At 45.2% G+C, this 23,507-nt stretch overlaps 2 protein-coding genes across 3 annotated transcripts; one reads left to right on the plus strand and one right to left on the minus strand.

The window, feature by feature from the left end:
* Nucleotides 1-3,293: 3,293 nt before the first annotated feature.
* On the minus strand, nt 3,294-13,126 carry LOC146342367 (C-type lectin LmsL-like). Of its 2 annotated transcripts, none has more exons than XM_084808515.1 (6): nt 12,758-13,126; nt 10,998-11,077; nt 9,323-9,414; nt 8,795-8,935; nt 4,867-5,050; nt 3,294-3,879 (listed from the first exon to the last, which is right to left on the minus strand). In XM_084808515.1, the coding sequence occupies exons 2-6, from the start codon at nt 11,062-11,064 to the stop codon at nt 3,812-3,814; spliced, it is 552 nt and encodes a 183-aa protein (XP_084664641.1). In that variant the 5' UTR covers nt 11,065-11,077; nt 12,758-13,126; the 3' UTR covers nt 3,294-3,811. The 2 variants fall into 2 exon arrangements, with proteins under 2 accessions (XP_084664641.1, XP_084664642.1); XM_084808516.1 differs by lacking the exon at nt 12,758-13,126 and adding an exon at nt 11,570-11,810.
* A 4,477-nt stretch (nt 13,127-17,603) lies between these two features.
* Nucleotides 17,604-22,048, plus strand: LOC146342368 (C-type lectin-like). The gene is made up of 6 exons (XM_084808510.1): nt 17,604-17,681; nt 18,703-18,781; nt 20,107-20,198; nt 20,701-20,841; nt 21,053-21,167; nt 21,751-22,048. Exons 1-6 carry the CDS (start codon nt 17,634-17,636, stop codon nt 21,816-21,818), a joined length of 543 nt encoding a protein of 180 aa, XP_084664636.1. The 5' UTR covers nt 17,604-17,633; the 3' UTR covers nt 21,819-22,048.
* The last annotated feature ends 1,459 nt before the right edge of the window (nt 22,049-23,507 follow it).

Raw genomic sequence — 23,507 nt, forward strand, 5'->3', positions numbered from 1 at the left:
ACCAAAATTGAAGCCACCAGTCTCCACTGAATCCGTTGCTTTTGAAGACAAAAGTGCGCCAGCTGGACTCAAGGGCAGCTCAGTTCTGAGACATCCTGAGCATCAAGAGGCCGCTTTGGGGTGCATGAAAATGGCTGGACACTGGCTCAGATTTGCTTCTGAGACTCCTATGGGGCAGCAGGGAGAACAGATACTAGTGGAATTGGGTCAGGGGTCCTAATTTTGGACCCCTGGGCACATTTGGGAATTTGAGAAACTGCTGTGGGCACCACCACAGAATGGTTCCCATGGAGGATGTGGCTAGTCACATAATGGCTGCTGTGGGGGCTTGGCTAGTCAAGAGATGTTGGTGTTGGGGAGAGAAATAGATATGCTAGAGGCAGGGAGGGAGAGGGAAATGGGAGGAGTTGCCTCCTGGCCTTCCCACTCTTCTTCTGTTCACACAGACCTTTCTGTTTTGCTTGCACTCTTCCTCTCTCTCCCCCCTCTCCAATTCCAGCCTATAGCCTTACTATTTCTATCATCCGATCCCTTTCCTAACTATTTATCTTCCTTCCCCATCCCTAGCCACCTTCTTTCTCTCCCTTCCTAGCCCCTAGCCTTGCTCTTTCGCTCCACTCACCCTTTCATCTTGCAGTTTCTCTCCTCTCCCAGCTTCTAGCCTCACTATTTCTCTCCTGCACCACCACCTCTTTACCTAGCTGTTTCTCCCCCATCCTAGTCTCCAGCCTCGCTCTTTCTCTCCCTTCCATCCCTTTGCCTTGCTTTCTCTTCCTGCTCGCTGAACAGCTGATCAGTAGCAGGTTCAGGAACAGGAAGGAGAACCTGGCACCCTAACATTTTTCCATTTTTTAATTAAACTATATCTATATTTTTAAAGGGGACAGGGAGCTCTGTGGGCACAATTGGAGGTGCTCGTGGGTGCCATGGCACCCACAGGCACCACATTGGGGACTCCTGAATTAGGAGATTTCCCAATGGGCCAGGCGAGGGTGGAACAGGACAGAGGTTATAACTTTAGAAGGCTGATCACAAGGGAGTATAGGCCTAGATAAAAGCAACACACAAGCCCAGCTCAGGTCAGGTGTTCAAGAGATGCGTGGGGGCTGAAAGTGTGTTCTGGGACAGGGCTTTGTGCATGCTAGCCCTAACCCTTACATTTCCAGGCACAGTCTCTGACCCCATTCTCTCAGTTCAGACCTTGCTATATTGACCCACAAAGGAGTTCTACTTGCAATTGCTTGTGCGTGAGTAAAACTCTCAGCATGATCACGGACCCTGCCTCATCTGTCAGACTTATATGGGGATCACATGGAGAATGCATGGTATGAACTGGGCAGCAGCATACCAGGACAATCGGTAGCCATCTTTGCATTCTCAGTGGCTCTGCATCCTTTCTGTGTTCAGTCCAGATTCCCTCTGAGGAGCAGCCGGTGTGTATCTATGAGCTTTTCTACATGAGGCATTTGTTGCGTGCTCGTCATTCTCTGCTCACAGTTGTTTACGGGTTCTTTGGACAACATTGTGACCCTCCAGTTTCATGTCTGTTTGTAAACAGCACTTTCCAAGAGTTCTTTTAGAGAAGGGAAAATGAGGTCTTACTTCTGATTGGCAAAAGGAAGTGCAGTTTCCTCCTGTGCATTTGCGCTATTCCGCTGTGCCACAGCGCCACCTAGCAGTTACGTGGCGGTAAAGCAGGAAAGGAAATGCTCCTCGTGTAGCGATCTCAATTCTGAGACAAAACCAAGAGTGGATGCAGTGGATTAACAGCCTCCTGTAGAAAAGCCCTATGTGTGTGGCAACCCCTCCCCTCCCTCAATCACATGGATACAGCCCACTTCCATATTGAAAGAGGCACACTCTGCCTCCTCTCCTTGCTGGTGGCGCTTAAAAATTTGGTTCCTCCTGCTGCACAGTATATGGGAAACTTCCCCTGCAGGTCATCAGAATGTGGCTTCCCGCCTGTGACTAAGAAGGAGCACAAGCACCCCACCCCTTGACCCAAAAACAGAATCAGGCTTCTCGGAGCCCTTAAAATCCCTCAAGGGGTGAACTCCCAAGGGGCCCAACTCCCACTGGGCTGGCTGAGCAGACTGCTATATCAGGGGTCTCCGACCTTTTTGGAGCCTGGGCACTTTTGGGAATTTGAGAAATTGCTGTGGGCACCACCGCAAAATGGCTCCCAGAGAGGATGTGGCTAGTCACATAATGGCTGCCCTGGGGGCCTGGCTAGTCAAAAGGGGGCCAGAAAGGCGGGGAGGGGGAGAGAAATAGCAAGGCTAGAGGCTAGGGGGGCAGGGAAACTACCCTAACGCTTTACAAGGTTTTTATTTAAAAAAAAAAATGGAAGGGGCCAGGGAGCGAAGAGTTTCATAGGTGCCATTGGAGATCTAGCCCAACCAATTCCCTGTGTGCAGGATATCTAGCTGCAGGGAGAGTTTGCTTTTTTTCATAGGTGCCATTGGAGATCTAGCCCAACCAATTCCCTGTGTGCAGGATATCTAGCTGCAGGGAGAGTTTGCTTTTTTTCATAGGTGCCATTGGAGATCTAGCCCAACCAATTCCCTGTGTGCAGGATATCTAGCTGCAGGGAGAGTTTGCTTTTTTTCATAGGTGCCATTGGAGATCTAGCCCAACCAATTCCCTGTGTGCAGGATATCTAGCTGCAGGGAGAGTTTGCTTTTTTTCATAGGTGCCATTGGAGATCTAGCCCAACCAATTCCCTGTGTGCAGGATATCTAGCTGCAGGGAGAGTTTGCTTTTTTTTTTAGCAGAAAAGAGCTTTTCAAAATGTGATATGAAAGAAAGGTCATATGAAAAGTTATATGAAAAACTTTTGGCCAAGACAATGGAAAACTGCTGTCATACAGAGCTGACAATACTGAGCCAAATGAAGTATTGGTGTGGCTCAGTATAAAGCAGCCTTCTGCGTTCCTATAGGATTCCTTCGGGGCAGTCCAAAATGGAACATTCCATTATACCGCCTCCCAGTTCTATCACTTAATTCCCACCATGTTTTGTTGCATGTGTAGACCAGGCCTTTTTCAGCCACTCCTCTGGCTTCTGAGATTGCACCGATCCATTTCTCACATGCTTTCAACTCTTATCTGCACAATCTTAGGTGCTAGAAACTTGATTTATACTAAACAAAAAAGAAAGGAACTGAGATCCACATGATGCAGACTTCAAACGAAGTTTCTGTATGTGAACAGCAGAATCCTGGCTTTTGTGCCAGCTGTGAGGGGAGTGGGAGTGGGGAGAAATAAGAAATGAAACAGCACACCAGAAAATGTATGCTCAAAAGCAAGGTTTTTTATTAGCATTTATCTGTGCTACTGCTATTGAAGGGCATATGGGCCAGATATATGGATGTTCAAGATTTTATTTCAGAGGGATGTTCAAGATTTAATTTCAGAGGGCATAACTACATGACAGGGTTACATACATTTTATATCACTTTAATTGTCATGGCTCTTCGGCAAAGGATCTCGGGAACTGTACTGTCACAAGGATGCTGGGAGAACTCTCTGTTAGGCATCCCTAGCATCTCTCACACAGCTACAGCTCTCATGGCTCCCCAGGGGGCAAGGAATGACGTAAAACACGGTCACTAATGTAGATATATGCCTGAGGATTCTCGATATGAGACAGTGCCATTTCGGTTGAGTGGAGTCTATGTTGGCTGTCTCAGAAGGGGACCTGCCCCATGGAAAAGGCAAACCCCCAAGATGTACTGGAGATCGCAGGAGCTCCTGTAGGAGTCTCAGGCATTTGAATCACATGCATTATGCACTCCCAGTCGACGGTCTCTCTACAGCTCGTGCTTGCAAATGTAGGCGTTCAGCGTGTGGCACGTCACGTCATTCCATTTTGTGAAGTCTATGAGGAGGAAGGAAAATCACCTAATTATTGATGGAGGAACAGTCAGTAGCTATGGGACCCAACTAAACAAGTTAGGAACACCCCAAAACAGACAAAAGACCCCTTCAACACAACACCTCCCTTTCTACCCCCAAGCCAATATGATCAATGGATTCTTCTATCTGGGACCACACTTCTTGAATGTGTACAGCAGGAGCTGAGAAGGTACCAAATGAGGTATGGAGGTGTCCTGTCCTGACTTGAAGTCCTGATTCATGGACTAAGGCAGACTCCCAAGGGCGGCTTATCCAGGCATGTAGAGTCAGACAGGAATTGCAGAGCCTTGGAAAGTTCCAAGAGAACAACTTGCTCCAAGGACATCTGGGGCTCAATTGAGGCCTTTTATCCTTCAGCCAGACTCCTCCTCCCAGGCTCTGCCCCCTTCCTGAAGAGTGGAGAGCCTTAAAGGAGTAGTCCAAAATTACTCAAAAGGAGATGGAGCAACTGCTCTATGAGGAAAGCTTTGGGGCTTTTCAGCTTAGAAAAAGGGCAAGTAAGGAGAGAGAGACATGACCTGGGAGTCATGCAATGAAGCGGAACAATATCCTTTTTTAGGTGAGATGACCAGAACTGTACACAGTATTCGAAGTGTGGTCGCACCGTAGTATGATACTGGCCATTTCATTTTCAGTTCCTCTTCTAAAATTGCACCCAACATGGAATTTGCCATTTTTCACAGCAGCCACCCACTAGGTTGACCTTTCCTTCGAGCTCTTCATCACAGCATCTGCTACAACAGCCTTCCCCAACCTAGTGTCCTCTACATGTTTTGGACTCTAATTCCCATCAGCCCCAGCTGGCATGGCCAGTGGTTGGGGAAGATGGGAGTTGGAGTCCAGAAATCTAAAGGGCACCAGGTTGGGAGAGGCTGTACTACAATGCTGGTGGGAGGGATGTTTTTCAACAGGAAGGCCTCTCTTCGAGCAGCTGCCCAAGAATGTTCACCTCCGCGTTCAGTTGGGGATCTTTCTTCCAATTGTTGGAGCGTGCCATCATCAGGAACGGCTGCCCCATGCACAGAATGCAGCAGCTCCACACAATACTCATTTTTCCCCAAGTTGTTGGGCATCCCCAGCAGCCACGCTTTGTAGTTGTAGGTAGACTCATCTGACCATCTCCACTTTCCATTCTGCAGGGCAGAGAGAGAAAGAAACACAGAGACAAGTTTTGAGGTGAAAGGAAGGCCTTGGTCCTGAATCTGCAATGCCTACTCCTAAGGGCCTGGGAATGCATGCTGTGAAAGAGGGGAGAGTTATGGGATGGAGAGAGAGAAATGAGTGAGATGTCAGTTGAAGGAGAAGCAAAGAAGGCTAAGTAATGAAGAAGAGCAGCTGAGGAGGGAGACAAGGGAAAGGAACTGCATGGAGAGTCCGAGCATGAAAGGAGAGAAAGAGGCAGATCGAACAGCCCTGAGCCAATGAGAAAGAGTGAACGCACATCTCTGTCCTCTTTTGGAGTGATGTGTTTCCTCAGTTTAGGTGCTGCAGCCACCATAGTTGAGTGCGATCTCTAGGCCCACGAAGAGCAGAGTGAAAAAAAGAGAAAGTAGCTGTTGAGACACATGCGAGAGTTGGATGTGGAACAGGGAGATGAGAGGAAGTCACTCTCCATTGCTGTGCTTGCCAGAAAGAAGCTGGAAATGGACGGAAAGGATCTGAAGGCCCACACAGGCTTTGCTAACAAAGATCGCGATGAACAGCACCACACAGCTCCAGCAGCAGTCCCAGATGAAGGGCTCTATGTGGGAGCTGGATGACCCACAGACCTGATAAACACAGACCTGATTGCAAAGCGTGGTAGTAATGCCCAGAAGGAGGAAAGTGCTTGCCAGCAGCATGAGCATCAGAACAAGGAACTTAAGACCAAGCTGCAGGAGGTGAAGAGTGCTGTGAAGTCTAAATATACATCTTCCATCACAGCTCTGGAGGCAAAGATAGTGCAACTGGAAGAACAGCTGGATGCTGAGACAAAGGAGTGCCAGGCCACCAGCAAGCAGGTGCGATGCACTGAGAAGAAACTGAAGGAGGTTGCCCTGCAAGTGGAAGATGAGAGTTGTCATCCTGGCAAGGTGACCCTAGGTGGAACTCTCCTTGGAGCAATGGGTTGGGATGCTTACAAGAGAGGGGGTAAGCCCAGCTGATTTTGACTCAGAAATGGATAAAGTAACAGAGCCTTAAGGACTCCAAGCACGCAGCAAAGTGTTTCTCCCTGGACATTGATCCACAAAGGCATTATGGTGGAGAAACCATCTTCATGGGAGTGGTGGAACCTCTTGTTTATGAGGGAGTGGTATACTCATGTGTAGTTCTGCATGGCTTAAGGCTGAGGCAGGCAACCTAGTGCCCTTCCGGTATTTTAGACTATAGCTCCCATCATCCCTAACCATTGCCCATGCCAGCTGGGGCTGATGGGAGTTGAGGTCCACAATATCTGGAGAGTGCCAGGTTGCCTACTCCTGGCTTAAAAGGGACTAACACAGCCATAGGGAATACATGAGGTCATGTATCGTTAGAGCGGGGAGATGTGCATCATGGCATCTCCCCAGATGCCAGCTGTATAGAAACAATGGGGCGGGGAATGGAAGAAGATGCTGAGATGCTGGTTGAAAATAAAAGTTGAAGGAGAAGCAGAGAAGGCTAAGGAGTCAAGAAGAGCAGCTGAGGAGAAAGACAAAGGAAAGCAGCAGAGTGGAGAAACCAAGTGTGAAGAGGAAGAGGAAGAGGCAGATAGAGCAACCCTCTGCCAGTGAGAAACAGTGGACCATCAGAAGCCGGCAACAACAGACAAAAGGACCTGTGAAAGCCATGGTTTCTGGTCTAACAACAGTAACGCTGTGCTTTGTATTGAACTGTGGTTTAAGGTCTGAATTCTTTGTATATGATTTGCATGGTTATGTCTATTATTTCATGAATGGCATTACACACTGAAAATCCAAGCACTAATTAAATATTTGTAATATATATTAAATATGATATTTAATATTTTACCATTTTTATTATTGTATTTATTGTTTTGGTTGTTATTTTATTGTGGCTTGGGGAGGGGGTTATTGTAAACCACCCTGAAGGCATCTGCTAGTTGGGTGGTATATAAATGTAATAAATAAATACATATTTTGTTGATTCCAGCCTGATGGCCAGTCTGCTCCTCATCGTCTCGGTTATGGACGTCTGAGGAATTACAGATCCACTGGGTCCCCTATTGGCTGAGCTGTGCACAGCCTGTGGCCTATCCAACCAAACGTAGCCCCCTAACCAATGGAACAGTGGCCCACCAGCACCTAAATAGACATCCCTGTTTTGCCTCTTCCTGAGGTGGTAAAAGCAAAGGGGCCACGTCCAGCACTTGATAGATCGCAATACATAGGTGGTGGGCTTCTGTAGTGGAAATTCCCCAGAAGACCTTTGTATATCAAGGAGATAGTGTGACGTGCTACAACTTCTTCCTTTATGCCTGAAACTCCTGTGAGACCTTAAAAATCAAGTCTCTTAGGCCTCTAAGAGCCCTTTAGCCTCTTGGCCTGACTCCTGGTTTTTCTAACCAGTTAGGATGGTATGGCCTTGGAAGGCAGGGAGGGTCTTTTTGGCTGCAGTCCACCTGCTAATTCAACTGAAGATGAAAAAATGCTTAGACATCATGGGACCATCACAGCAGGTGTAATTGATGAGGGAGCTGTGAGAGAGAGCACGTACCCCTGGGAGACTTTGGGTATATAAGTCCCTCCAGAGCATCCCCCAGTTGGAGCTTTGGCACAGACCAAGACCATGGAGGTGCTGCACGCTGGCCGACTGGAGTCTCTCCACTGTCATTATCTGGGGCTCCCGACAGCAGAATGGAAGAGTAAGGTATTTTGCTTAGTTTTGCTTTATAACATCATATGCTTGACTGTAATATTCTGCCTGGTATAGTTAATAAAGCTTTTTGACTCTTACTCCCTTGTGTAGCCATTGCTCTGAATCCAAGAAAGAACCCCTCTGGCAAAACAGCTTCATTTCACCCTGTTGAGTTACAAGCAGAACAGGCCCGGTGCCTCTACATCCCTAAAGGATTTGGTCTTACATATCTCAGAGGCCATCTTCACATCCAAGATCCCAAGATGGGTTGAGAGCACCCTCTTAAATTGGGCAAGAGAAATTCAGACTACCAGGGCCTGCAGAACAAAAGATAGCTTGAGACATGGGGGGGCAGGGGGGCTATCTCAGGAAAATCAAAGGACACAACCCCAACACTTTTAGAAGGAATTTGTTTAAAGCAGAGGAATTTTTTTCCTTTTTTATGTTTTCTAGCCAGCTGCTTTCCCACTTAAATATTCTCCCTTTGCACTTCTGTACCCATGGGGTCCCAGATACATGTAGACCGTCATACACATACATCAAGAACCAGTGGAGGCTGGTGGCTCCAATTTCAGTAGGGCTGTGATTCCATTCCGGGTTTTAGTCAGACGCCGCCAGAACTCTAAAGGATCTATCCAAGGTGCTGAAACCTATTCCCAAATTGGGTTCAGCACCTTGGATAGTTCCTTTAGAGTTCTGGCTGGTACTAACTAAAACCCCAGAATGGAATAACAGCCCCACCGAAATCAGAGTCGCCGGCCTCCACTGTAGGGAACCACAGCAGTGGGGGGTGGGGGAATAGCTTGTGGGGAGCAATTGGGAACAGAAAGAAAGTGGGCAAAGAAAGGATTAAAGAACCCACCCACTATAACGTGCTTCTGCATTATCATGAGAACTGCAGACTTCAGAGGCGGAATGAATTCTTAGATTCTCGTGATCTGTTAAGTCTCCGTCACGCTGATGCATGGAAATACATACCACACCTATCTTCTGTTTGGGCCAGTGGCTGAGCAGATGTGTAGTGAGTTCTTGATACTTACATGTCTGATATCATGCAGTCCAATCCACACATTGCTGCGTTCAGTCTGGTAAGCAGAGATGTGATCAGCCACCAACAGAGTCTCCGCATGGGTCAGGATGGAGGCAAGATGGGCCCCACGGTGGTAGCTCTGGCACTCAATCTGGGCAAGGACAAGAGGAGGATGCTTTTAATGCAACTGCTCCCCTCCTCGGTGGCTAGATAATCAATTGCAGATACCAGTTCAGCAGGGATCACATGACACGAGTGGTCAATGGGATTCAAACTGGTCCTATAAAGCTTCTGATTCCATCCTGGCTCCTGAGCCAAGTGCTACTCTGGGTCAGGCTGAGTTCATAGGCACCCCATCCCTCTCTGCTTCCTGGCTCCCCCTGAAACCACCAGCTGTGAGAGAGTGTAGAGAAGGAGAGATGTGGAGAAAAAGGCTTCCCACCTCCCCACATTGAAGTTGCATAAATTGGGAGGTATACCAACAATAATTTGTGTTAGGTCCACCTAACACAAGGCCTCGTGTCCACCAGCTTCTTACCTCAGCTTCTTCCCATGTCTTCTTGCTGTCAAAATAGCCATAGCAGTTGCCCTGGTATTGCAGCCACTCCCTGGCACAGGTGTCAGCCTTAACTGCTCAGGAAGGAGACAGATAAACAGAAAAGATGGAAAGGGAGACTCAGAGAGGGAAAAGTTCTGTTACTCACACAGAGACACAAACAATCTTGAACACACAAAGCTGCCTTATTCCGAGTTGGACCACTGGTCTATCTAGCTCAGTATTGTCTACATGTATCTTCATGGTCTTCTGCAGAGGTCTTCTTAGCCCAGCCTGGAGATGCCAGGCATTGAACCTGGGACTTCTTGCATACCACTGAGCTGCAGCCCCATCTCGTCTTGGTTTAACTGCCACCCCTTTAAGACAATACAGCTTGCTCATCTTTTAAGATTTTTGGAAGGTCTCCTCACCACCTCAACACTGATTCATTTCGTATGCTTCAGAAGTTCGTTTAGAAGAGGAAATGTCCAATATTAAATTTTTGGCAACTTCATCTTTAATTTTAAAGTACATATTCAGATTTGAATGAAATGTTGCATAAATCAGAAACTCCGCAAAAAAAAATTTTTGAAAAATAATTCAGTATTTGGGGACACTTCTAAGAATCTGTACTTCATTTGTGAGTATTTTCAAGGTAATGTTAAGTATCACTTTGTCAAATGGCATTGCTTAGACCCTGCTTTCCCTTCCAAACTCCTAAATCTGACAGTCTCCATGATAGGAAATGCAAACACAAGTCATGAAAGCTGTTTGGCGCATTCTCATTTAAATTTATCCCAGCTCTAGCATGGATGTCCACATGCAAGTCAAAAAACGGGGAGTAGAAATGAGAGCTGTTGCCACAAAGTTTGGATTTGTTGTAATAACCATGTTGTTCTACTGGACAAGTGGGGAGAGGAGACTTTGGGTTGGCCTGTTCATTGATGGGGGACAACAGATACTAATAGGCAATTTGGTAGCTCTTAGGTTGGATCCAAATTTACGATGGATCAACTGGCACAAGTTGACTTCCCCACCCCTTTCTCCCCACAGCAGCCCCTGCAGCCCCCTGAAAATGCTACACGGAGAGACAGAGAACACTGCTGAATGGGATTAACTGTAGAGGGGATCCCCAAAAATCCAGCAGAGGGACCTTGTTTGGGCAGAGGGACCTTTGGCGGAGAGCCCTTCTTCTTCATCCTCTTGTGGAACATCCCTTCCTCTCATGGAAGGCAGATCCTGGATCCAACCACTTATCTAAAGTCAACTTGGACTATACTTTGTCATACTCAAACTTATTTGCCCAATTTAGTGTGTTGGGAGGAATGCTTTGGGCCTAGTATGACCTACCTGTGTTCCTGCTATTGTGCCCTTCTAATGCCAGCTCAACCTCTCTGTTTGCAAAGGTTATTGAAAGACCCTATAAGTCTCCAGTGGCTGCTCTCTGATGGCAACTTGCTTTGTAAAGCTACCCTCAACTTCCGACTGCTTCAGGGAAAAGATACTTTGGAGGAGACATTTTCCTACCAACAACAAGAGCCTCATACAACTCACTCTCATGATGTGGAAATGAGCAAAAAGTCAAACATGTTTTAACACTGGAGAGGTCGCCCACCCCAAGAGAACTGCTGCTGCTACACCTGCTCCATTAGTGCCACGAAACTAGGGAGAAACTCACCTCCCAGAAAGGGGCCTGAAACGAGGGAGTTGACCAGGAAGACACTCAAGCAAGCAATAGGCCCCATTTTCTTGGCTCACCTGAAAATAGATACATGGAGTTAGGAAAAGAAGAGCATTAGAATCACTGGGCTGGATATCAGGGACACCTATATACGTACATACGCAGTGTATATTTTCCTACCCAGAGTCTCTGGGTAGTTGCTGGTGCTAGAAGTGCAGGACACCAAGAAGTGACCAAGCACAGGTAGAAGTCCAGGCTTCTCTCATTTAAACCAAGCACGGCCAACTTAGAGGCCCCATGCTGCCTGCCAACTACAAGAGTCAGTCTTGCACATCTCTGTTGTGTGAGGTCACACAGTCCCAGGTAGCTCTCTAGGTTATATATTGCAATCTCAGACCACTTGGCTCCTCTGGAAGACCCAGAGCCCCTGATATTGGGTCAAACTAATGGGGCATCCAACTGGGAACTCAGTATCTTAACAACAGCTAGGCCCCAATTATGACCATTTTACAAATGTGCACCCCCTTCTGGGTTTCCCCCCCTCAAAGAATATTTGTACTTCTGCATACTTTGAGGTTGTCCAAGCCTGAAGTTATCTCCCTCTTGTGTATGGATGGTGCCATTTTGGCTTCAGAAGTAACAAGGCTCACGGCCTCAACTAGGATGGCCAGGTGTCCTGCTTTACAGAGGATGGTGCTCTATTTGAAGGCTTGTCAGTCCTCTGTTAGAAGGGTGGCCCAGTCCAAGTTCAGTTTAGAGATAAAGAACCCTAAGAAGGAAGAGGCAAGGACCTTAAAGTTGCCCACCAACAGTTAGCAACCTGAACAGCAACAGAGCAGCAGGCACGTAGGTCACCTGATCAGTCCTCCCTGGTATGGTGAGAAGTCTTTCTATTTCTATTTAAGAGAGCAACCCTATGGCCGCTAGTCAGTGGCTAGACGGCCACAGGACATGTGGTTTTCCAGGAACCAACCTCGGAGCCTGCGCTCTGAGTTCCTGGAGAACCCACCTTCCCCACCTTCCACGCTGCCTCGCAGGCAGCACAGAACAGCCTCATCTTCCACGCTCACAAGAGGAGCACAGAGCAGCCAAAATGGGGTGTTCCGGGGGGCGTTCCAGGGCGGGGAAGGCAGAAATGCCGGTACGACACATCCTATGTGTCATCCGGCAGCCTCCTCCCCCACTCCACCATCCCGCAGCTAGCCAGCTGAAATCGGCTGTCTAGCCGAAAATGCAGGGCAGGAGAAGCATGGAGGGAATGATCCCCTCTGTGCTTCTCCTGCCCTGCATTGGATAGGTGGTCTCCTCCGAGTTCGGAGGCGGCCGCCTATCTTCATAGGATTGCGCTCTAAATTGTAGTAATTATTTCTTAATTTGCACCTATGATCAAGGTGTCTCCCTGCCAGGTACACATATAAGTTAGCATATGCCATGTTTGTACAACCCTCTGCCGTCTTTTGTCCTCTGCTTTAGCAATGCATGTTCTCTTTTTTTGTAATGTTGAACTGGCCGCTCTAGCCCGAACTTCAAAAATAAGTGGAATGATTATCACCGTCTTCATCATCATCAATGTTATTGTTGCCATTATTGTTGTCAAAAGTTCATTCATTCAAAAAAAACTTTAAAATACAAAATAAACACAATACAAAACAATAAAAATCAATAGGGTTTTTAGATTTTAAAAAAGTGATATAGAATAATAGCTTCTTTAAGTAGCAGTAGAGATACAGGAAAATCCAGGCATTTTAGCTGCTCACCTGAGTTTTCTTCTTTTAGGAAATGTGCTGTGGTCCACCTGCTGGGCTTGAATCTTCTCAGATGATCTGCTGTTCCATGGGAGGCTATTATATAGGCCTCAGATGGTCATGATGAAATTTAAGGAAATTACGTGATGTGACATTGCACAAGAGGTGGCCCAGGCAGCAGATTTTATCACAGCCCTGAAAGTTGTCACAAATTATTCACAGGGACTATGCAGATGACCAACCTGATGCATTCTCCTGCCACAGTCAAATGGAGAACCATCTCTCTGCATAGATGCAAGGAATATAAGAACATAAGAAGAGCCCTGCTGGATCAGACCAACCGTCCATGCAGTCCAGCATTCTGTTCCCACAGTGGCCAACCAGCTGCCCACAGGAAACCCACAAGCAGGACACGAGTGCAACAGCACTCTCCTACCCATGGTCCCCAGCAACTGCTTAATGTAAGCATACTGACACTGGAGGTAGCATATAGCCCTCAGGACTAGCAGCCATTGATAGCCTTCTCTTCCAGGAATTTGTCTAATCCCCTTTTAAAGCCATCCAAAATGGTGGCCATCACTACATCCTGTGATAGCAAATTCCATAGTTTAATCAGAACTGTGTGAAGTACTTTCTTTTATTTGTCCTGAGTCTCCACCAATCAACTTCATGGGATAACCCTGCTGGGTTCTAGTATTATGAGAGAGGGAGAAAAATGACTCCTTGCCCCCTTTCTCCACACCATGCATAATTTTGTACACCTCTATCACGTCCTCCCTTACTCACCTTTTTTCCAAGCTAAACAATCCCAGCTTTCATAACCTCCCTTCATAGGGGAGTTGCTCCAGCCTCTTGATTATTTTAGTTGCCCTAGGTATTCTAGGTGTCATCAGGCAAATATTGCAAATGATTGTTACCAATAACATCCAAACTTTTCTCCTGAGAGCAGAGATGGCCCTATAGTAGGGCAAGGATGGGCACCATTAAGGGCCACAAAGTGGGTGACAGATTTGACCCAACATGGACATAATCCACCATGGAGTTCTCTTGCACAAGTCTATGCACAGAGCCCAGTGCTTGGAGTGGCCTTGCTCTCGGATGTTGACATCCCCTGCCTGAGACAAGGAGTGTCCTGGTATTTCAAAGAGCACAGATCTGTTCCCATTTGTGTTTAAAAATGAAAATGATACATCCCATAAAACTAGCAAAGACTTTGCACCTGCAGATGTGATGGCAGGATCGCCAAATGTGGTTCATAGAACAGATCACAAAGGCAGCAAGATGAGGTACCAAATTTGACCAAACATGCAAGCCAATTTATCTAAAATTAACTGATGCTAGTGGTCAAAGCATTGCAGTCTAAAATGGATTTCAATAGCCCTGAACTGAATAACTGCCAGCAAAATTTCTTCTTGACTGGAAATTTTATTCTGAAATGAAGATGAGAACACAAGCAACAAAAAGGAAAAATGCCACACAACAACACAGCAATCTCACTAATGTGGAGGAGGAGGAGGAGGAGGAGGAGGAGGAGGAGGAGGAGGAGGAGGAGGAATAATAATAATAATAATAATAATAATAATACTTAGACCTCAGTGATTACAGTCTTTAATCAGTAGGAAGGCTTGTGTGACAGCTAGAATAAAAGAGCCAGAGGAAAGGATCACTAAGCATGGAAAATATTTGGATATATAAGTTACATAATTGAATTGTAGCCAGAAAAAAAATATACATCTGCATTTGATCAGAGTTTGGTCAGAAACTTGACAAGCCTCCATACAGGAGATTAACAGAAACCATGGTATCATCACATCCTTTTTTCAAAATTGGAATTCCATAGCCAGGTTGCTATCTATCAAAAAGAGGAAATCTTAACCAACTTAGATTCTTCAGGGGTCAAACTTCCATCCTGCTCTTACTCAAGGGACTGAACTGAGTCATACCCTGGGTTCATTTTATTTTCACAGCGATCTTTGGAGAAAGGTTAGGGTATGAAAGGGCATATGTACACACTTAACTGTTATTGGGTTTACACCATTAAACAATCATGGCTTTCCCCCAAAGGATCCTGGGAGGGCTGGCCCTTCTATGTGGAAGGGTGACAAGATGCTTCAGGTGGCACCAGGCAGGGGGCAGCAGCATAGGTGATGGCAGGAACTGGTGTCTGAATGGTGAACCAAGACTTCTTTAAAAGTTGGCCCTAACAAGGGGACGGGGCATTATTTGGGCTTCAGAATACGAAAGAGGACACACATCTGCATAAATGTTGCATATGCTAATTCATATGTATAGATGCAAATTTAGAAACAATTATTATAATTTGAATAGAAATACAGTGTATCTCACCATAGAGTGGAAGACTGTGACCAGGTGACCTGTGTGCCTCCCTGTCCAGTCTGTTGTCCAGGTGCTCACTGTTCTTATGGTTCTTTATCTTTAAACTGGAATTGGACAGGAGAGACCGTCAAGCAGAGGATGGTTCTCTGTAAAAGAGGACAAATGGCCACCATTCCTATCCTTCAGGCAGCAAATCAATATCTTGCAAATCTGCAATCAAGGCAAAAGTAATTGAACTTTAGCAAGCCAGGCAAATAGTCTTAAGGATGAACTGTCAGAAGACTAAATACATATGCAAATATTCTACTTGAACCGAAATGTCCTTTTTCTGCCCTCCTTTTTGCTCTCCCTTTCAGGAAATCTGTGAGCCTCAGGGGACAGCTTTGACGTCTCCTGAAGGAAACAGCATGGGTTCACAAACCATCACTCAGGACTTGATATTGTCTACATGATTGTTTCTCAACACAGAGCAGCTGTGTGCGAATATTTGTCACAGCATAGGACAATTGTTGTGACACATCCACAGCTACTGGGAAATCTGAGAAAGGGAAAGAGGGGGAACATAATAATAGCTGCCTTACTGAGGGGAATCTGGACAACTGATTCCCTATATCATTAAGCATTTTTTATTTTTTAATTGGCCATTATGCCACCAGTGTTCTGTGAAGACACTCACAAGCCTGATTTGTTCAAACCTTTGGGTCTATGGCAACCAATTTATTTAGTCAGCCTGCATGTGGATGTCCAGTTGTGATGTCACAGGCTGGCCCAGTTGTGTGCATGGGAATTCATGCAGGGAATCCATGACCATGCAGGGAATTCTGCCTGGCTCAGTTTATAACAATTATTCACAACTACATATGAGGAGCCATTTGTGTGTAAGCCACTCAGCACGTTTTCACGATAACACGACAAAAACAAAGGTGTCATGGTAGCGCTGTGAAAACCAAAGGCCTGCCATATTTAGCAGCTACACACACACTTCACAGAGTAGTTCATTCCATCAATTTGATTTAAAATGGCAGCCACATGGCTGATTACCCACAAAAAAACCTGGGTCTTGAGGAAGGATAGTGAAACTCTGGGTTGGAATCAAGACACTTTCTAGAACGTAAAGCCAATGGAATAAGGAAAATGAGCAAGTATTTTCATAGTTGATTACCAACATAGTTCTTTCACATGCCCCTCTTAAGGATACAGATTTTTCAAAGTGCTGATTTTTCAACATGCATTTCCCCACCAAAATAAAGGGCAGCAAGACATGCCCTTTAGGCAACACTGATGGCTGGTGATATGAGCTGCTTTCCACCAGTTTGGCCCTAGTTTATGCAAAACTGAAGATGATGGACCAGGATTTCCTTGAAGCATTTAGCTCATCTTGGTATTGCCGCATGGCTGCCTGGGATCTATATAACAGATGGCCAGAAAGAGAGAGACCACCAGAGAGGCTTCTGGCTCAGCTGACCACCACATCTGTCCGCCCAGGAGAAGAGCATCACAAGGTGAGTGGCTAAGGAGATGAGTCCTTAGTCTTGACTGGAAAGTTCCTGCAGGCTGTAGAGACGCCTTCCCCAACCTGGTGCCCTCCAGATGTGTTGGACTACAACTCCTAGCATCCCCAAGCCAGGGTGGGGAAGGCTGCTGTAGAATGTGCAGAACTAATGGCTTTGCAAAGGCTTTGAGATAAGGTGATGGATTCATGAACAAGGACTTATAAGAAACAGAGTAGGAAGCTTTACTCTTTTTTTAAAGGGGAACAATGGTTTATAACCCTATTACTAAGCAAGCTCCTCATTGACCTGACAGAGAAGATCAAATGGGAATTGATAAGGAATTTGAATGGTAATCCTTAATTGCTTGATCCATGTGCAGATTGAAATGTGACCCCCAGTTAATTGATGAGCCTCTTAATACATTGTGCTTATGCAGTGTACACTTTTAGATGTAAAATGTGGACGTGACAGACAAATCCTTACAAACATGTCTGTCATATAGGCGTGCATTTCAGGGAGCTAGGGATGTACAAATTGTGTACCTTAAGTGCTGCTTGACTTCCGCAGTTTGCAGCCAGTGCTCCATTCCGCCGTTCACAAGCCCCCGAAATTCTCCTTTTTTTTCCGCTCTGAAAATTACGAAGATAAATCCGTACCGACAGCCGTAATTCCAGTGCCCAGCCGTCTCCGTGAGTCTGCATAACTTCTGTAAGAATTGCTATTTTTCGTAAATATTTACTTTTTTTTTTTTAATTGAAATCCTTCATCGCCATGTACCTTCAGCCAAAACACTTCCTCTTCCTAGGGGCTTCCAAAAAGACAGCTGTCTTAGGTGTGCCTGAGCGATAAACTATTCGTTTAAAGCAACGCTGTTTTAAAGAAAGAAAAAAACTTTTAAAATGACCATGCCACCGCAGGACCAGCATGGTCATTTTTAAAAGCTTTTTCTTTCTTTAAAACAGCATTGCTTTAAACAAAGAGTTTATCGCTCAAGCACACCTAAGGCAGCCTTCTTTTGGGAAGCCCCTAGGAAGAGGAAGTGTTTTGGCTGAAAGTAAATGGAGACGGAGGATTTCAATTTAAAAAGAACACCCGCAAACAAGGCAGTGGGCACAATTCATTTTTTTAAAAAACTTACGTATTTATTATCGGAATATACTACACTACGTTTTTATTTACGAAAATTTCGCAACTCTTTGTGGACGACGAAAGAAAAGCCGCATGACTGCTGGCTCCGCAGGACCTCGTGGTGCCGTTCCGCAGAGGATTCCGTGGCACGTACTGAAGGGAGTTCGATCCCATTTCAGTCCATGGCGGAATTCTCTGACATCCCTACAGGGAGCTGGGATTGGCCGAAGCTTCTTTCTGGGTGCAAACATGAGGGGCTTACACAGGTTTGCTGTGGTGTACTGTACAAAACGGCCCTAAAGAATTGCTGGCATGAGCCACTTCTGTCCTTGCTGCACTATATTAACAACATTGCCTTAAAAATAAAAATGCAATGTAGTGAGGGCTTTCGCTTCCAGTTTCTGTCCAAAAGAAACTCATGGTTCCACAGGATGAAATTGCTGTCAGTTCCTGGTAACAGGAAGGACCTGAGGCAACTGAAGCAGATGGTGTTCAGTTGAAATCAGCAGGCAGGATCCGGACAGTCATACTTATTGTAGTTGCCTTGAAATCAATGGGATTTAAATTAGTCATGACTAACTTAGGTCTTGTTGCTTTCAATGGGTCTATTCAAAGCATGACTAAGTCAGGATAATGCATTGTCAATACCCTCTAAGTCTCAACCTTCTGTGATACTGGCAAACTTTAAACTTCAATGAAAGGTTTTGAGGCACCTTAAAGATCAACAAATTTATTATGTGTTTCCGTGGACTAGAGTCCACTTTTCTTGCCAATGAAAGCTTATGCCATAATAAATTCATTGTTTTTGCTATAACAGATTAACACAGCAACCCCACTGGGAATTTAAACTTCAGATTCTCTCTTCTTTCTCTAATCTTCCGAGTTCTTTGAAGTTCTAATTGTAAGAGGAAAAACATTTCCTTCCTTTCTTCCCTAGATTAGATGAAAGGAAATCAATTAATATATCTCTTGAACTGACTGTACATTTCTTCCTCAAAGGTCAACCAAAAGATGGAACTCTTCGCCTATTTCTCACTCTGCCTTCTTGGAATCCTGCTTTCTAACCCTTTCCTGGGAGGTGAGCCTCTTAAATATCTACATTGTATTCATAGTTAACAAAGGACCCTGGTTGAATACTTGGCTTAATCTACACATAGCAGTTTTACCGTTATCATACTGCAGTGATAGCTGTTGGTGCACATGACACCAATGGGCACCAATAGTTATCACTTCAGTATGATAAAGGTAAAACTGCTATGTGTTGATTCAGCCAATGTCTCCATATACCATGTAGACTTTTTAAAAGATACTGGTATTGAGAATTACCTAGAAATCTTCAAGAGGATTGAACAGTAGTTCAAACAAAAGTACTTGTTAGATTTTCAAGTGATTGTGATCTAGCTAAGGCTGTTGCTCATTAGAACAAAGGAGTAAATTGGTTTAAACTAAGCCTGCATTAATCAGTCTTAAAATAATGTGCACTTTCTCAGCAGGATCATATTATACAACCCCACTGCACCTAGAAACAGAAGGCTAAATAAATTTTGGCAGTAAAGGTTCTTTTCATTTACATGATTATTGTGCAGATTGTTCCAGATTAAATACTAGGCACATCTAGTTAAAATTATTGGCTAAGAAGCTATGGCAAAGACTAGTTCCAGAGAGTCATAGAATCATAGAGTTGGAAGGGGCCTACAAGACCATCAAGTCCAACCCCCTGCTCAATGTAAGAAGCCTGATTCCCAGGCGATCTCCCATCCAAGTACTAACCAGGGCTGACCCAGCTTAGCTTCCGAGATCAGACAAGATCAGGCACATCAAACCATGACTGAGAGGACTGTTGACCTTTATTTATTTATTTATTTATTTATTTATTGCATTTATATCCCGGCTTTTTTCCTCTTGCAAGGAACCCAAGGTGTCTTACATTATCCTCCTCCTCTCCATTTTATCCTCTCAACAACAACCCTGTGAGGTAGGTTGGGCTGAGAGTGTGTGACTGGCCCAAAGTCACCCAATGAGCTTCCATGGCCGAGTGGGGACTAGAACCTGGATCTGCCAGCTCCCAGTCCAACACTCTTGCCACTACACCACACTGGCTCTCATTACAGTTATCTCATAATTAGTTATCTGTGCCCTCCCCAGTCCAGTAGATATTTCTCTAAGACCAAGAGGGCAAAATATCCCTCCTTATCCCAAAATTTCACTGCTTCAGTTGAAACAATTCCACCATAGGTCAACCACAAATGTACAAAAAAGTGCAGGAATTTCACAGAATGTAAATCCACGCCTCTGATGGCAAAGTGGGATTTTGAAGAGCACAAATGAAAACAGTCATCTTACTGCTCTGTCCTCCATCCCTCTTTTGTTTTACTTGTTCCTCATCCTCTCCTCTCTATGCAGCCGAGGCCGACACCTGTGCCCGGGAATGGCTGCAGAACCAGGGCAACTGCTATGCATATTTTGATAACAAGTTGACATGGCAAGAGGCCGAGGTAAGAAGGGCTTCTCACCAACCCAGTTGGGATATAATGTATGATATGCAAGTTAGCTGCATGGTTGCCAGAGTACAGAAAGAAATGAAGCAATTGCTCAGAATGCGGCTAACCTGGGTTACAAAGCTTGAAATGAACTGAAAATTCCCAAGACAATCCCTCAATCTTAAATTTCCTTTCCAAACACTGAAATGCATACTCTCCTAATCTGAAACATTTTTAATATGTCAAATGAAAATGCTCCTGAATTTTGCGTTGTAAAACAAACCAACTTCCCTGTAAAAATATGGAATTCATTGTAATATCACCTTACAATCCACCAGTAAGAGTTGCATTTCTTAAACGTTTCCTTCAAATAACATTTCAGAAGCAATTGACAGAAGTTGGACATTCCACAAAGTTTAACTCCAGTTTTGGAAACTTCCAATGCTGCACCCATCCTGTTCTCGGTGAAATACAAGAAGAGGGACAATGCTCCTTTTTCCTTCCTGTCCTTTCTCAGATTGAGTGCCAGAGCTATGGCCGTGGGGCCCATCTCGCCTCGGTCCTCACCAAGGCAGAGACTCTTCTGGTGGCCGAACACATCTCCACTTACCAACAAGAACGAAGTGATGTCTGGATTGGGCTCCATGATGTCCGTCAGGTGAGCCGCTCTTGCCCGCTCCATTCCCACCAGTTATCGTCACTGATCGATGGCTCTTCAATAAAGCTATTCTGGCCTGAACCTCACATTCTACTTCTCCCATTATTTTCCATGGGAGACCTCCGATTCTTCTCCATCACAGCTAATTACAACGACTCACTGGGCTCCTCATTTCCTTAACCACGTGATCTGTTCTGTCTCATCTCCACAGACCAGGAGATGGAGGTGGGCTGATGAGTCGACCTACAACTACAAGTCCTGGATGAGCCACCAGCCAGACAACTATCACAATGATGAACACTGTGTGGAACTTCGACTTTCCACAGGTTAGCGAGCCCATTCTCAGGGGCTGAGGAAGGATAAGGACATCTTAGGGACACCTAGGTCTCCCTGAGTTTTCAACTTTTCCCAGCCAGTTTCAGGCCAGCTTCACACATCAGTTACTCTATGTACCAGAACAGCAGTGGTTTACTTCTTCAGCTGTTAGGGCCACGTCTGAGATAGGCCATGAGCAGAAGACTTTGGCTACCACCAAATTGCACAGGTTAACTGCATGTGAATATCAGAACTTTTCCCCCACTGAAAACAGTTATTCCAAAATGACACTTTGAGTCATGTATTCCTATTTATTTCTTTCATTAATCAATATATCACTTATTGTATCTTTTAAAGTATCTCTACTGTGTTCCTATGAGAATTTGTAAGTCCCAGATGTGTAAATATGGGGAAAGTCTTGATGGGGAAAGAAAGGATATCAAAATCATGAGAAAAGAACCCAGAATTAAATCTGGACTACTCCTTTTTTTATGTGTCTCTTAACTTCTATAATTTTTGGCTCTTGACCATCATTTTGGCAATAAATAATTGGAATACAGTATATGTAATGTTTGGTACCTCTTTTCATTTTAGGTTTTATACAGTGGAACGATAATCAGTGCAAGAAACTCAACGCTTACATCTGCAAGCATGAACTCTAGAGAAGAATGTAACTCCCAACTGTGCCTGCTGGGATACTGGTTTGGTGGATGTCTCATCTCTCTAAAGTCATTACCTCCTTTCCCTTCATGCAAAGTGAAAAGCCAGCTCTGTTCCATCCCCTTCAAAATACCATCTCTAAAGAGCTGCCTGTTTGGCCTCTCTCTTCTCCTGAATCTTTTTTCATGGATGCAGCACAGTGTAATGTCAATAAACTCTTTCTGATGCATATATTTCCTGGTCTGTTCATTCTCAGTCCACACATCCTCCTCCAGGGTGAACAGATGCAAAGGAGGACAGCAAGGGACTTGTTCTGCACCTTCAACAATAGTGCAGAACAGAAAATGTCACCAGATGCAGCTTCACTCAGCCCTGCAGGACAAGCAGTGCCTGTCCAAATTCCCTCTTCTAAACTGCTAAAATAACAATAGAATAACCATAACAATATAAGGTTGTTATGAGCATGTGTGGATGGCAAAGAGAACATCAATCCAACCCCCAGGGATGACATCAGCAGCCCTGTGGAAAAAAAGATGGCACATGGGAGACAGGACCAGGCCAAAGTAACATCAGGGTCTGCTCCAGGAGACCAGGCCAAATAGAGTGTTCCACTCCTCTTTGCCCTTCCCTTCTTATGACCATTCCACTGCCACCAGGTGGAATTCTTTATTTTCCCCTACTGTGTCCACAAAACTCCTTAAAACTCCTTAAAACTTAAAAGTGTCAGGGTGGAAACTTAGCCCATAGAGCCCCAGAGCAGTTCTGATTCTGAGGAAGAACAGCAATCCGTGGGAGAGGAGCTCGCTCATCTCTCACAAGCACAGCAGCTGGCAGAGATTCCTCCTGCCAGCATTCCTGGGAGAGATAGTGACCCTGGCAGTGAGAAAGCGGGGGAGGGGGGCTTGCTGGATGCTCGGCGCAGATGCAAGGAGCAGCGCCAGATGGAGGGCGCCGAAAAGAGGAGCTCTGCTCGTTTGGCGTTCAAACAACGGTCACGTCCCGAGGACCCAAGGGTAAGAGAGAGGATCTCTCCATAGCCCATAAGTTCAGAGTCTTCCTGTGCTTCTCCTTCAAGCGGGGACCAACTGCTTTACCTGGAGCTTACGCTACTCTGCTATCTACCCCAGTGCAGTTCCTTGCTTAGTCACTAGTGATTAGTATCTGTAAGAGTGATTAAGGAATAAAGGAATAAAGCCTTGGAAAGAATCCTTGTCATCTGTGTCTTGAGTTGGCTATTGGAGGGGACTGTAAGAGGCAGCTAGGGTGCTCCTGACAAAAACCCTGAAAATTATCTGATTCTCCTGTAAATAGATTTAGGTAGTGTGCGGTTTGGTTTCTAGGTGTGGGGTGGTCTTTTCTAACAAGAAAAGAGACCACAAAGTTTAAACAGCTAAACTTGTAACTTTACTGGGAAAGTAATATTATTAGGAAAAGGGATTTAACATCTGAATGGTAACAACACATACACATATGAACAAAACCATAAGAACAAAGGGGTAAGAAAATCACCAGGATTAAACACATCCAGCTAAACCTAGGTAGACTGTCTCTACTTTCTCTAAGTTCCTCCCAACAATATCTTACTGACAGAGTTGTCAGCTTTTCCAAGCATTCAGCTTCTTCAAAGAAGCTCTCTGATTTTCTTTCTCTGATTCTTTTTTCCTTCTAACCTTCCTCTACCTAAACTACCT

Source organism: Heloderma suspectum, chromosome 6 (assembly GCF_057233095.1).
Source record: "Heloderma suspectum isolate Gila_16-S chromosome 6, 16-S_ref, whole genome shotgun sequence".
In the NCBI taxonomy this organism is placed as follows: Eukaryota; Metazoa; Chordata; class Lepidosauria; order Squamata; family Helodermatidae; genus Heloderma; species Heloderma suspectum.

Coding starts and splice junctions, on each gene's coding strand:
- LOC146342367 (XM_084808515.1), bottom strand. CDS start 11,064: ATGGGGCCTATTGCTTGCTTGAGTGTCTTCCTGGTCAACTCCCTCGTT. Junction 8,936..9,322: donor AGACATGGGAAGAAGCTGAG/GTAAGAAGCTGG, acceptor GTCCTTGCCCAG/ATTGAGTGCCAGAGCTACCA. Junction 5,051..8,794: donor GACTGCATGATATCAGACAT/GTAAGTATCAAG, acceptor TCTGCCCTGCAG/AATGGAAAGTGGAGATGGTC.
- LOC146342368 (XM_084808510.1), top strand. CDS start 17,634: ATGGAGACGGAGGATTTCAATTTAAAAAGAACACCCGCAAACAAGGCA. Junction 18,782..20,106: donor TTCTAACCCTTTCCTGGGAG/GTGAGCCTCTTA, acceptor CTCTCTATGCAG/CCGAGGCCGACACCTGTGCC. Junction 20,199..20,700: donor TGACATGGCAAGAGGCCGAG/GTAAGAAGGGCT, acceptor GTCCTTTCTCAG/ATTGAGTGCCAGAGCTATGG.